Genomic DNA, 15,184 nt, shown 5'->3' with positions numbered 1-15,184 from the left:
AAAATATCAATCTGTTCTTGTAGTCTGAGGTAGACTCATGATGGAGATCTGTGGTCAATGAATCTTAGGATTCAGAATAAAGACTGTCAGGACCAATAAACCCAAAGCACAGAATCTGAATAGAAGAAGAAACACTAGGGAGTCTTACAAGCCCAAGGCATATTCCTGACAATACTGAAGATACCTGGTAACAGTCAAGCAGCAGCCTGAGAAGGCAAGCAGGGGCTGCATTTTGATCTTTTGGATGCTGTCATGTAGTGCGTCATGGTCAGAAAGAGAAAAGAAGCCAAGAATCATTTGAAAAGATGTCCCTGGGTTTGCCACTGGGTGTTAGTACTGAAAATAGTTGGTGCATGATCCCAGATGCAGTGCCTTAGAGTAGGAAAGACCTTGGAATTTACCCTCAGAGACTAGTAGCTGAGGGGATGAATATGAAGTACTAGTGGCAGTTTTAGTAGGAATTCTAAGAGTGTTGGGTAGGGGATGGTAAGTTATATAAGTCAGAGAAAGAGATGACCAAGACTGAAATAAAAGTTAAAAGAAAGGCAGTTTTATGGGGGCTACAGGGGGGCATTGTATGTTCATTTTAATTACATAAACTTAGCAAGCAATGAAGGAGAAATGGCAGGAATTGGCATTTCAGTCATGATGATCTTAAATCATCATATAATGATCAAGTTAGGCCCCAAGTTTATACTGGTTTTTATGTCACTTAAAATAGGACAGTGGCTAGTGTCTTTCCTAGAATGGTGTTATATCTGAGTGGTGAACATTACTGGCTTAAATTGAGTCAACTCTTTTGGCATTATTTACAGGAATTTTGTACTCGGGGTTCACTTATTAAAATTAGCCAAAACAAGTATGCTCTATGTTGTTCTCAGATAAAGTCACCCCTACTTCAGGACTACATGAAACTGTAAGTAGACTCAATTTTTTATTCCCTAAATTTTATTTATTTATTTGCACCTTTAATCTGTTGATGGATGGTCTCTAAATTCTGGGTAGAATAGCAGAGGAGGGTGACTTCCTACTGTGATTGTTGATCCTTCAACATCATGCCTTCTATCTGTTCCTAGTTTTTTTGGTTCTCATATCAAAGCCAACATGATTTTACTGACTGATTAGAAAAGGATTCAAGTCAATGATCAACCAGTGGTGAATCTGAAGGAATTACTTTATTTGTAAGCATTTAAACTTTTTGATGAACACTACAAACAAAAGTGAGGCTAACTTGCAGTTGAAAACAGCCAACCATCTGCCTCTCACCTTGATGGGGGTGAGAATGAGGTTCTGGAATTAGCTTGCCTATGTTCACATAAATGTGTGTGTTAGGGGAAAGGGGGAGGAAAGGGAGTGGTTCTCAGTGATCAAAATGAACAATTTTTTGATAGTATATCGCACTCTGCAGTACTCAGGGGTTACTCCTGGCTTTGTGCTCAGAAATTACTTCTGGCAGGTTCAGGGGCACATATGGGATGCCAGGGAGCAAATCCAGGTGGCTGCATGCAAAGCAAATGCCCCAACTACTGTGCTATCACACAATAAAAATGTTTATTGGAGGCATTTTTATTGGAGGCAATGGGATTGCTAAAAGTGAGAATCTGAGCTAAAGCAAAGTCAAAATCCAAGTCTAGCAAGTCAAAACTCTAATCTGTGGGACCAGCAATGCTCATCTACAAATTTGTAAACCATAGTGTTTAAATAAAGTAAATTTTTTTTGTTTTGGAGCCACATCTGAAGGAAATCAGGGGTTACTCTTGGCTCTGCACTCAGGAATATTCCTGATGGGCATGGAAGACAATATGGGATCTTGGATTGAACCTGTGTTGGCCATATGCAAGAGACATGCCCTACCCATTGTACTATCATTTCAGTCCCCTAAATAAAGTAATTTTTGTTAGAATTATTTATTGGTTTATTTTCTTTTTTATTATCTTTATTAAAACACCTTGATTACAAATATGATTGTAGTTGGGTTTTAGTCATGTAAAGAATACCTCCCTTCACCAGTGCAACATTTCTATCACCAATGTCCCAAATCTCCCTCCTCCCCACCCCATCCCTGCCTGTACTCTAGACAGGCTTTCTACTTCTCTCATTAATTCACATTGTTAGGATAGTTCTCAATGTAGTTATCTCTCTAACTGCACTCATCACTCTTCATGTCGTGAGCTAGACCTTCCAGCCCTCCTCTCTTTTGTCTCTGAGAATTATTACAAAAATGTCTTTTATTTTTCTTAAAACCCATGGATGAGTGAGACTATTCTGCATCTACCTCTCTCTCCCCCTGACTTATTTCACTCACCATAATAGATTCCATGTACATCCATGTATAGGAAAATTTCATGACTTCATCTCTCCTGATGGCTGCATAATATTCCATTATGTATATGTACCACAGTTTTTTTAGCCATTCATCTGTTGAAGGACATCTTGGTTGTTTCCAGAGTCTGGATATTGTAAATAGTGCTGCAATGAATATCGGTGTGAGGAAGGGAATTTTGTATTGTATTTTTGTGTTCCTAGGGTATACCCCTAGGAGTGGTATAGCTGGATCATATGGGAGCTCAATTCCCAGTTTTTAGAGGAATCTCCATATTGCTTTCCATAAAGGTTGGACTAGACGGCATTCCCATCAGCAGTGAATGAGTTCCTTTCTCTCCACATCCCTGCCAGCACTGCTTGTTCTCAATCTTTATGATGTATGTCAATCTTTGTGGTGTGAAATGGTACCTCATAGTTGTTTTGATTTGCGTCTCCCTGATGATTAGTGATGTGGAGCATTTTTTCATGTGCCCTTTGGCCATTTGTATTTCTTCTTTGTCAAAGTGTCTGTTCATTTCTTCTTTCCATTTTTGATGGGATTAGATGCTTTTAATTGTAAAGTTCCATCAGTGCCTTGTATATTTTGGATATTAGCCCCTTATCTGATGTTATTGGGTGAATAGTTTCTCCCACTCAGTGGGTGGCTCTTATATCCTGGGCACTATTTTCTATGAGGTGTAGAAGCTCATCAGCTTAATATATTCCCATCTGTTTATCTCTGCTTCCACTAATTTAGAGAGTGCTGTTTCCTCCTTAAAGAAGCCTTTAGTCTCAATGTCATGGAGTGTTTTACCTACGTGTTGTTCTATATACCTTATGGTTTCAGGTCTGATATAAGGTCTTTAATCCATTTGGATTTTACCTTTGTACATGGTGTTAGCTGGGGTCTGAGTTCTCTTTTTTGCAAGTGGCTAACCAGTTGTGCCAACACCACTTGCTGAAGAGACTTTCCTTGCTCCATTTGGGATTTCTTGCTCCTTTATCAAAAATTAGGTGATTGTATGTCTGGGAAACATTCTCTGAATACTCAAGCCTATTCCACTGAGGGTATGTCTTTATTCCAATACCAAGCTGTTTTAATAACTATTGCTTTGTAATACAGTTTAAAGTTGGGGAATATAATGCCTCCCATATTCTTTTTCCCATTAATTGCTTTGTCTATTTGAGGGTGTTTATTGTTCCAAATGAATTTCAAAAGTGCCTGATCCACTTCTTTGAAGAATGTCACGGGTATCTTTAGAGGGAGCACATTAAATCTTTGGGGAGTATTACCATTTTAATGATGTTAATCCTGCCAATCCATGAGCAGCGTATGTGTTTCCATTTCTGCGTGTCCTTTCTTATTTCTTGGAGCAGGGCTTTATAGTTTTCTTTGTATAGGTCCTTCATGTCTTTGGTCAAGTTGACTCCGAGATATTTGAGTTTGTGTGACACTAATGTGATTGGGATTGTTTTCTTAATGTCCATTTCTTCCCTATCATTATTGGTATATAAAAATACCATTTATTTTTGTGTGTTAATTTTGTAACCTGCCATATTGCTATATGAATCTATTGTTTCTAGAAGCTTTATGGTAGAGTTTTAGGATTTTCTAAGTAGAGTGTCATGTCATCTGCAAACAGTGAGAGCTTGACTTCTTACTTTCCTATCTGAATTCCCTTGATATCTTTTTCTTGCCTAATTGCTATAGCAAGTACTTCCATTACTATGTTGAAGAGGAGTGGTGAGAGAGGACAGCCTTGTCTTGTACCAGAATTTAGAGGAAAGGCTTTTCATTTTTCTCCATTGAGGATATTTGCTATTAGCTTGTGGTAGATGGCCTTAACTATATTGAGAAAGGTTCCTTTTATTCCCATCTTGCTAAGAGTTTTGATCAAGAATGGATGTTGGACCTTATCAAATGCTTTCTCTGAATCTATTGATATGATCATGTGGTTTTTCTTTTTCTTGTTGTTGATGTTGTGTATTATGTTGATAATTTATGGATGCTAAACCATTCTTGCATTCCTGGAATGAAACCTACTTGATCGTAGTGGATGATCTTCTTAATGAGGCATTGGATCCTATTTGCCAGGATTTTGTTGAGTATCTTTGCATCTGTGTTCATCAGGGATATTGGTCTGTAATTTTCTTTTTTGGCAGCATCTCTGTCTGGCTTAGGTATCAAGGTGATGATGGCTTCATAATAGCTATTTGGAAATGTTCCTATTTTTTCAATTTTATAAAAGAGCCTGGCCAAAATTGGTAGTAGTTCCTTTTGAAAGGTTTGAAAGAATTCATTAGCGAACCATTCTGGGCCTGGGCTTTTGTTTGGGGGCAGACATTTGATTACTGTTTTAATTTCCTCAATAGAGATGAGGTGTTTAGATATGCTACATCCTCCTAATTCAAGCATGGAAGTTTATAAGAGTCCAAGAATTTATCCATTTCTTCGAGGTTCTCATATTTAGTGGCATAGAGTTTCTCAAAGCAGTCGCTAATTACCTTTGAATCTCTGCAATATCTATAGTGATCTCCCCTTTTTCATTTCTAATACATGCTACAAAGTTTCTCTCTTTGTGAGTTTTGCCAGTGGTCTATCAATCTTGTTTATTTTTTCAAAGAACCAACTTCTGCTTTTGTTGATCTTTCGGATTGTTTTTTTTTTTTTGGGTTTACACTTCATTGATTTCTACTTTCAGCTTTGTTATTTCCTTCAGTCTCCCTATGTTTGGTTCCTTTTGTTGATCATTTTCTAATTTTATTAAGCTGCATCATTAAGCTGTTCAGTTATGCCCCTTCTTTCTTCCTGATGTGTGCTTGCAAAGCTATAAATTTTACTCTCAGGACTGCTTTTGCTGTGTCTAATAGATTCTGATACTTTGTGTCTTCATTGTCATTTGTTTCCAGGAAAGTTTTGATTTCCTCTTTGATTTCCTCTTGGACCCACTGGTTGTTCAGTAGCAGGCTGTTTAATTTCCAGTTGTTAAAGCTCTTCTTCTGTGTTCCTTTATAGTTAACATCTAATTTCATAGCCCTGTGGTCAGCGAAGGTAGCCTGCAAAATTTCTATTCTCTTAATTTTTTTTTGGTTTTTGGGTCGTACCCAGAAGTGCCCAGGGGTAACTCCTGGCAGGCTCGGAGACCATATGGAGTGCCAGGATTTGAAGCATCATCATTCTGCATGCAAGGCAAATGCCTTACCTCCATGTAATCTCTTCGGTCCCTATCCTCTTGATTTTATGTAGGTATGTTTTATGTGCCAGCATGTGGTCTATCCTGGAGAATGACCCATGTACATTGGAGAAGAATGTATATCCAGGTTTCTGGGGATGGAGTGCCCTATATATATTTACTAGGCCTCTTTCATTTCTCTTTTCAGGGTTAGTATATTTTTGTTGAGTTTCAGTCTGGTTGACCTATCAAGTGGTGACAGGGTCGTGTTGAGGTCTTCCACAATTATTGTGTTATTCCTGAATCCTCTTTCAAATTTGTCAATAATTGTATTAGATATTTTGCTGGTCTTTCATTGGGTGCATATATATTTAGTAGCACAATTTCTACCTGTTGCATATATCCCTTTATTAGTACACAGTGTCCATCTTTGTCCCTTTCAACTTTTCTGAATCTAAAGTTTATGTCATCTGATATTAATATGGCCCCTCCAGCCTTTTTAAGGATGTTGTTTTTACTCAGTCTTTCTTGGCTTTTCTACTTGGGTTCCTCCAGGAGACAGTCTCTGCTGGGTCTTTCCTGGTCCTCTCAGGAGAATTTCAGGAGACAGAAGAGAAGGGCAAAGAAACATGCAAAAGCGACAGTCTCTCCCAGTTGGTAATCTCACATCAGGGCAGACCCTTCCCGCCTGCCTTCACAGACAAAGGAGGTACCTTTCCGCCGGGGCCAAATAAAGTAATTTTTAAAATAAAAATACCCTTATGATAAAGGGTTAATGTCTAACACATCTAGGCACTGGAAGAGCCTAACAAGAAAAAAAATTATCTAACTCCATCCAAAAATTGGGAGAGGAACAGACATCTGTCAACTGGTCCAGTCTTTTTGGAAAACAATATGGATGTTCCTCAAGAAAACTAAAAAAAATTGAACTTTAATATGACCCAGTGATATAACTCCTAGGAATATACTCTAGGAGTTTAAAAAACACAGTGTAGAAAAGCCCTCTGTATTCCTATGTTCATGGCAGCCCTATTCACAATAACCAAAATCTAGAAACAATGCAAGTGCCCAAGAACAGTTGAGTGGCTAAAGAATCATGGTACATTTAACACAATGGAATACTTTGTTGCTACTAGGAAAGATGAAGTTATGAAATTTGCTTATACCTGATTGGATATAGAGAGTTTATGCTGAACAAAGTGAATCAGAGGGAAAATAATACAAAATGATCTCACTCATTTCTAAGATATAAAAAAGATAATATGGTAATAATATCCAAAGACAATACAGACAATTAAGGGACAAAGAGACAAGTCCATAGTAGGAAACTTGCCACAAATAGCAAGGGAATGCAGTTAGAGCAGAGAAAGGCCCACTATGACAATGATCATTGGAAATGATCACTCTGGGAGTTGAAAGGAGATAAATGATATACATGATATCCCTTTAGTAACAATATTGCAAACCACAGTGTCTAAATGAAAAAAGTGGAAGAGAAAGAGAAGAAGAAAAAGAAAAAGGAGGAGGAGGTCTCTATAGTGGCAGGCAGCAGGAGAGGGCAGGGAGGAGGGTGTGAGGGAAACCTGAGATATTTGTCGCAGAAAATGTGCACTGGTGAATAACTGAAATTCAATCATGAAAAAGATTGTAACTGGGAAAAACTGTATTATGAACAATCTTGTAAACCACTGTGTTTAAATCATTAAAAAAAATAAAGGAGTTAGATGTAAATAAAAGGAGGCCCATTATGGCTGTTTGGAGTGATGACCTTGAAGCTAATGGTTAATTTTAAAAAGAATTGGGACACTTTTAGGAAACACCCTCCAATTCCTTTGGAGTCCACAGATAATTTTTAAATTGCAACTTTCATTGTCTCAATATCCTTGGTAGATAAACCTTCAGTCATTCTCTCTTAACATACTCTTTGTCATAGTAATTCTTCTCAATTAAGGTAGATTTTTCCCATCCAAGGTGGCTCTGGAGGCTCATTCCCTCTGCCAGGATCCTAATTATCTTCTTGCCTCTCTCCTTAGCTCCTCACTGTTGAATCCTTTACTGCGGCAAACATGCATCTTCACAACACATATGTGCAAGCACATACGGTAATTCTGATTAAGCAGACCTCCACTGACTCTCCAGTGCCATCCTACAATGGCTTTTGCACCTCTGCTAGGTTCCACATGCATCATAGCTATATGTTTTCCCATTCCTGCCTCCCCTGCATGCTCTAAGCACTGGGCTTTGAGCTCCCCACTCCTCCTCTACAGAAACTCCCCAAAAGTCCCTGCAGGAACTCTCATACACTCATACCAATGAACTCCAGTAATACTGACGTGATATTTTAGTCATATTTGACAGTCAACTTGTCCCTCTTTTCTCATCCCCTCATTCAGACATGCTGCGGTTTCCCTCTCTAAATCTCCCTTGGATGATACGCATCCTTCCCTTCATGTGTTGTATAAAACTGTGGTCAGATATAAGCTGTTATCCTTGACCTGGAAGTCCAGGCTCCTGACTTCATTACAGGAAAAAATTCAAAAGTAAACCAAAAGTAAATTCAAAAGTAAAATGAATAAAGTGCAGAAAACAGTTTATTAAGGCAGAGTACACACTCAAGAATGAACACAGGCATAATATAAAAAAGTATCTTTGTTTCTAAGTCATGCTAATAGTTTACTAAATATACGAGAAGATATTCAGGGTACAGGCATCCTCTAGAAGAGAGTAGCATCTTGCTACACAGATTTCTAGGCTGTGTAGTATAAAAATGGGGTAGGTTAATAAGGAACAGAATATGCGTAGGATGTGAAAGTGGTAATTTCTCAGTGTGAAAGCATCATCCAGATTCTTACCAAATCAGGGTTGACATGGCAACTGCAAACTGTCCTGAATAAAAAACATTTGTGGTTTTTATTGTGCAAATAATTTCACCTTTTGGCACCCAGCTTTTGTAACTCAGTAACTTCATTAACCAAAGCATGCTAGGCTTTCTGGATTTGTGCATATTTAAAAGATGGAAAAGAAAGGTGATGTTGACACATTCAAGGATAAGAGTACAATAGTTACCAGTCCTAGATAAGCATGTAGATGTTTGCTTAAGGGAACAACAGTATGTATTGTTATTTAACTTAACAGTGTCTGTACCAGAGAATATTTTTATGAGAAGAAAAGTTGATTCCTCCCCCTCTCAGTTAGTTGTATACTATATTTACACTTGCAGTTTTCCTGTTTCAACTTCAACTATGTGGTCTTAGGAACAAAATTGTATATATGTCTGTGGTAAGGAAGATTCCCCTTTTCTGGGATTCTTATGTAGTTTGCCTGAGTGTAAATGGGTCCAAATTCCTATTATATAAATTAGCCTCTTTTAATTTTTTAATTTTTTAATTTTTTGGTTTTGGAGTCACACCGGCAGCACTCTGGGGTTACACCTGGCTCTACACTCAGAAATCGCTCCTGGCAGGCTCAGAGGACCATATGTGCTGCTGGAATTCGAACCACCGTCCTTCTGCATACAAGGCAAAGGTCTTACCTCCAGGCTATCTCTTGGCCCAGATTAACCTCTTTTTAATCTCTCCTAGCAGTTTAGTAATTTTCCATTTAACTATTTGGATTTAGAAGTAAATCCCAAAAGAGAAGCTATAATCCTAGCATGTGTACATAAAACCCACGCCCCCAAAATTTTAGGAACCCCTTGTCCTCATCAAACATCTATTTGATGCCTATCCCATATGTCTTCCTTTTCTGTATGTTCTATATGATCTTGTTGTCAGAGAGATTCTTTGAGCAGAATGAGGCCATAGCCAGAATCTGAGCAAGCTGGCAATGATCAAGCAAGTGAAATGACTTCTGATCCAAGGTGACCATAACATGGATGCCCTATCTGTAGAAGCTCCAACACTGTCTTCCCACAGTGGATCCAGCTGTTCCTGAAGAGTCATTGGAAGCACAGTTTCTCTCTCTCTCTCTCTCTCTCTCTCTCTCTCTCTCTCTCTCTCTCACACACACACACACACACACACACACACACACCACAAATATGCATATGCATAGACATACACACAGAAGCATTTACACAGAGTTTTGTGCTATTTTTCTTTGATTTAACCAAACCTGTATCCTAAAACAAAGGGCACTTAATGTAAGTGATATGGGCCATGATAAGGGGCAAAACAAATCATTGCTTAGGCCCTTCTCTAGGCATGTTCACATTGAATGTTCACTGACGGTCTTTCCTGCTCTTCTTTCTGGTCTCCTTACCAAATATTCTTCTGGTTGTGCTTCAGATAGATTTTAGACCATACCTGTATCTCCAAAAGTCTTTACTTCCACTCCTTCCTTGTTACTGCTCTTACAGAGAGGTTGTCGAAAGGAGTGATAATCAAGGCTAACACATAGGTTATAATTGATTTCCTATGAACATTTCCTATTTTTATCCAACTGATAAAATGTCTGATGAAAGAAATCGAATATTCTTCTTAGTCTGCCAGCAGAGAATTTGATATTCATGTGACAAACAATAGTTTTAAAGTGAACAGAACCACTGTGGAAGTTCTTATGTGCTTATAATCTGATTTCTAGATAAATCTCTAAGACTCTGGTCTCACAGAGTTTGCACCACTACATAGGTGCTGGCATCATATTTAAAAAGAATTTTGGGGCCAGAGTGGTAGCATAATGGTACTTAGCTAATCCAGGACAGACGCAGATTCAATTCCCAGCATCCCAAGCCAGGAGCAATATTTCTGAGTGCAGAGCCAGAAGTAACCTCTGAGTGCCACTGAGTGTGGCCCCAAAAAAAAACAAAAAATAAAAAATAATAATTTTGTTTGTAGCATCCAGGAAGCATTTTTCTATTGTTACCACATCCAAGACAAGTGTTCTATCCTCTGTACTATCACTCAGACTACTAGTTCTGATTCTTTTATTTTTCTTTTTGGGTCACACCCTATGATGCTTAGGGGTTACTCCTGGCTATGCACTCAGAAATTACTTCTTGCTTGGGGCACCATATGGGATGCCGAGGGATTGAACTGCAGTCCCATTCTAGGTTAGCACATGAAAGGCAAAAGTCCTAACACTTGCACCAGTGCTCCACCCCCTTTTTTTAGTTCTGATTCTTAAATTTAATGTTTTAATAATTGCCTAGTTATTTTTTGTAGTTATGGTACAATTCCATTTTTTTTGCATGTAGCTGTCCAGTTCTCAAACACTGTTTTATTTTGTTTGTTTTGGTATATTTGTTTGATCTTTTGATAATGCTTAGTGGTCATTTCTAGCTCACTCAGGTGATCATTTGGGATGCCAAGGATTGAATACAGGTGAATTGCATACAAGGCAAACCTACTATACTATTGCTCATGTCCCACCAGTTCTCAAACACTGTCATAAAGGATTCTTTTTTCCATTTGAGTATCTATGGCTCTATTATTGATCATTAGCAGACAATGTAAAAATATTCTAAATTGTAAGTCTAACTCTATGACTTTATTCTCATTTATTAGACTTATCAATTAAATTTTAATAAAGGTTATTGTTTTTGGATTGTGGTATACTTTGCAATAATTAGAAAGACTTGAGTATAGAGCATCATTCCTATTACAGATGTTCTAGTTCAGCACAATTAGGGATGAACTAGGATTGATATGTACAAAATGATAATACAGGAATAGATTGAAGCCAGTGCTTGAGATTTCTTAGCTGTTAATCCTTCTCTGACAAGGTAAGAAACAATATACAAAAAATTAGGTTCCCAGCCAAGTGATGGGCACCTAAGAACAATCTGAGTGGAATAAAGCCCAGTACAAATTATCAGGAGCCCACACAACCCCTGAGCTTCCATTACATAAAAGGAGAGATGGTGGGCAAAGAGCTAAGAAACAACTATGACACTAGCTTAAACATATGTGTAGATAGAGATGTACATTACCAAGATAAGGCTAATTGATCTCTCTCCCTCTTTATCTCTCTTTCTCTGTCCCTTTCTCCCTCTTTATCTTTCTAGAAAGGACACCGACTCAGTTAATTCTACCTTATTAGTATGGCCACTTGAAATTGAATCTAAGAAGTTACAAGAGCTGAAACATGAGAACAATAAAAAGAAGAAAAAGAAATCTACCAAGAGGTTTCCTCTGGAGGAGTCAGTGTCTTTGGACTCCGACAGACATTTGCAAGAAATCAAGTCCAAGAGCTATCACAAGCCCAAAGTAAGAGACAGACATTTTTTTTCAGAACAACCTAAAATCTCTCTCAACAATAGTGCCACTGAGATTATTCCCCAGTTTCCAGGCCAGTTTAGATCACAACACTGCAAAAACACTAATACCTGAAACTAATATTGACATTCACTTCCCCAAAGAAGCTCTTTAGCCCAGGTCCTAGGAGTCAGCCAGCTTTGTCATCACTGTGCCACATCTCCACCTCCAGCTGCCAGCCCTATCGGCATAGAACTATCCATAGCAACAAAGGGCTGAGACCTACAAGAAACTTAAGGCGGTCTAGTGGCAACTTCTTTTAAGCCAGCATTCCTTCAGGGCTGCTCAGACTCAGACTTCAGGCAGCTGATAGACACTATCGAACTAGCCCCTCTGCTATGGGCAGGTAAGACTGCTCTCGCTCCACCCGTGCCTTTCCCATTTGTAAAAAGAGTGAGCACTTTGTCCTCCCCACTCACTTTCCTGGTTTGAAGCTGATTGGCTTCTTCCTGACCATTCTTTATCCTGTTCTCTTCCCTGGCCTCTCAAAACTATGCTCAATTTTCTGGCAAACTCCCCACACCCTGAAGTTTAATCTCACAAATTACTGACAGAGGCTTTTCAGATTTGTTTGTAAGTCAACATAAACATAATATATCTTATTTAATTACATCTTTTCTAAATCAGACATTTTTATTGATGAATGGTAGGTCTAAAATTAAGACTTGTCTAATATCTGCAAAACTGAACATTCCTGAGTTTATTATTTTCTGGCATTGTTACTAAACCCTCTCTGATTATTTTTGTCTATAGTCTTTTGTAGGTACCTCTAGAGCATGGAACCAGAATAAAAACTGACATGGAAAACATTTCAAAGTGATTGGATTGTGTTTTCTTTGAGAACATTTTAGTAATGACATATAAAAATTACTCCCAAAGATGTATAAAAGTTAATTAATTTGTTATTAAAATGGGCTTTCCTAACCAAGTTATCATCTTCTGATAATTAAATCTAAATTCTCTTTTCACTTTTGTTTATTTACATTTTATTCTTGTTTTACTTTATAAGTGTATTTAAATGTATTCTTATCTAACATTTTTGCTTCTCTTACTTTCTTCCCTTTATTATTTGAGAGGTAGTCACAATGACTGGCGGGGGCTCCACACCTACCCACGTGTAGTGCTGGTGGGGGACGCACAGTGGACTGCAGTATATGCATTCTTTTTTTTTTTTTTTTTTTTGGTTTTTCGGGCCACACCAGTTGGATGCTCAGGGGTTACTCCTGGCTAAGCGCTCAGAAATTGTCCCTGGCTTGAGGGGACCATATGGGACGCCGTGGGATTGAACAGCGGTCAGGATCTTTCCTTGGTTAGCACTTGCAAGGCAGACACCTTACCTCTAGCGCCACCTCGCCGGCTCCGGTATATGCATTCTTGCGCATAATGCTTACTGAGCTGTGTGCTCTTTTTTTCTTGTACTATTGCACTCACTGAGGCTTATCTGAAGCACACAAGTTTTCACTGTGATGCTCTCCAGGGTTCTCTGTGCTGCTTGCACATGTACCTATGGAAAGTCACTGTTTCAGGCCATGGAACTTACACATTATTGGGTTTTTTTTCTATGTTCATCTAAAGTTGTACCCTGATGCGCTGTTCAGGTGTGTACCTGACTGTTGTAATTAGAAATCACTGGAGGCACCAGGAATCAGAGAGCAGAGTTGCCATGCTCAAATAGCAGAGCTGCCTGAATTATACTCAGCAGATTTTGAACAAAGAACTCAAACTTGTGGCATACATATGTGTAAGCTCCTGTGTTATTACTTTGTACTCCACTTTAATTTTGTTTTATTTTTACCATTTTTATTGAAGTACCATGATTTATAATACCGTTCATTATATGTTTCTCACATACGTCATTCTAACACATCTATCACCAGAGCCCATTTGCCCCTTGTACCAGTACCTCAAGGGCCCCTTCCAACCAGTCCTTCTCCCAAGTTAAAACAAAATCTAGTTCTGATGACTTTGACCATTTGCTGTTTCTCTGCTGTCTTCTTTATATTTCATAAATGATATACATTTTAAAAAATTTAAAAAGACTTAAAGGGGATACATATTGCCTTTGTATGTGTCTTTAGGAGTATTTTCTTAATAGGTGTAATTTTTATTGTGTATTTCCTTTTGTAGATGTATTTCTCCCCACCCCCTTTTTGGATTTGTTAAGTAAGAAATTCTAGAAAATAAGTGGTAATATAGGATGCACTCTGAGAACATTTTTCAGGAAAGTCAACACTGGTGGTGCTATTGGCCCTATTGTATGTCTGAAATCTAACTATGAAGAATTTGTAAATCACAATGATTTTAATAAAATAAAATTTAAGACAAACATTTTTCTTATTTAGATATATAAATTTAAAAATTAATAGTGTTAGGGGCCAGAGCACTGGCTCTCTCTACATAACCTAACTACAGCAGATAAGGCATTTACCTTGCAGGTGGCCAATCCAGGTTCTATCCCAGGCATCCTAGATGATCCTCATGTACTGCCATAAGTAATTCCTGAGTGTAGAGCCAGGAGTAACCCCTAAGCTTCACTGGGTATGGCCCTAAAACAAGCAAAAAAATAGTGTGAATAATTCTATGCTAATACATTTTAAAATTAACTAAAAAACAGGTAAATTGACTTAGGTACATAATTTAGTAACACTAAGAGAATTAAGAGAAATTTTAGGGAAAATCTAAACAGACCTATAAAAGTGAAAAAGTGTATTTTATCCTAAAAAAGAAATATAAGCTTTATGTTAGAAAACAGTATGCTATAGATAATGCCTAAAATTTATGTTAAAAAGCAAAAGATTGTAATAAGATATCTAAATACAAAAAATACAAAAAAACCATTCAAATAGACATAGGATATTAATAAAAGTGAAACATTAATTCATTATTTAAAAGTTAAAGTTCTTTAGAAAGCTAGGAATAAACAGACCTGTTTTTAAAGTTGCTGAGAAAAATTATGAGTAAATGTCTTAATGGCAAATTGCTGAGAAATTTTTCCTGTCTTTCAGTGAAGTCCCTTTAATACTTGTTGCAAAACTAGTTTCAAGACTATGAATTCCCTAAGCTGATGCCTAATCATGAAGTTTTATATTATTCCTTCAAATATGAATGATAACTTACTGGATAGAATATTCTTGCTGAGGTACTTATTTCATCAAATTTTTAAACCATATCACATCATTCTATTCTGCTCATAGAATTTCATTTGATAGAGCTGCTGTGAATCTTATGGTATTTTTCCTTTTAAGTTGCCTTTTTTGTTTCTTTTTTGTTTGTTTGTTTTGCTTTGGAGCTATATGTGGCAATGCTCAGGAGCTACAACTGGTTCTACTCTCAGAAATCACTCCAGGGACCACATGGGATGCTGGGATCAAACCCAAATAAGCATCATGCAAGACAAGCACCTTGCCTGCCATCTTTATAGCTTTATAAGTTCCTTTTTGATCATGCTGTTCT

General features: G+C 37.7%; 1 protein-coding gene across 1 annotated transcript in view; it reads left to right on the top strand.

The window, feature by feature from the left end:
• The window catches only part of VWA3B (von Willebrand factor A domain containing 3B), a 240,712-nt gene extending 228,718 nt beyond the window's left edge, over positions 1–11,994 (top strand). Inside the window, exons 26-28 of the mRNA XM_049784589.1 lie at positions 816–916; positions 11,482–11,683; positions 11,836–11,994. Coding sequence (XP_049640546.1) covers positions 816–916; positions 11,482–11,683; positions 11,836–11,994 — 462 coding nt within the window. The remainder of the gene's footprint in view (positions 1–815; positions 917–11,481; positions 11,684–11,835) is intronic.
• Positions 11,995–15,184: the final 3,190 nt, after the last annotated feature.

The sequence above is a fragment of the Suncus etruscus genome, chromosome 12 (assembly GCF_024139225.1).
Source record: "Suncus etruscus isolate mSunEtr1 chromosome 12, mSunEtr1.pri.cur, whole genome shotgun sequence".
NCBI lineage: Eukaryota > Metazoa > Chordata > Mammalia > Eulipotyphla > Soricidae > Suncus > Suncus etruscus.
This window is presented reverse-complemented; position numbering and strand designations above follow the sequence as displayed.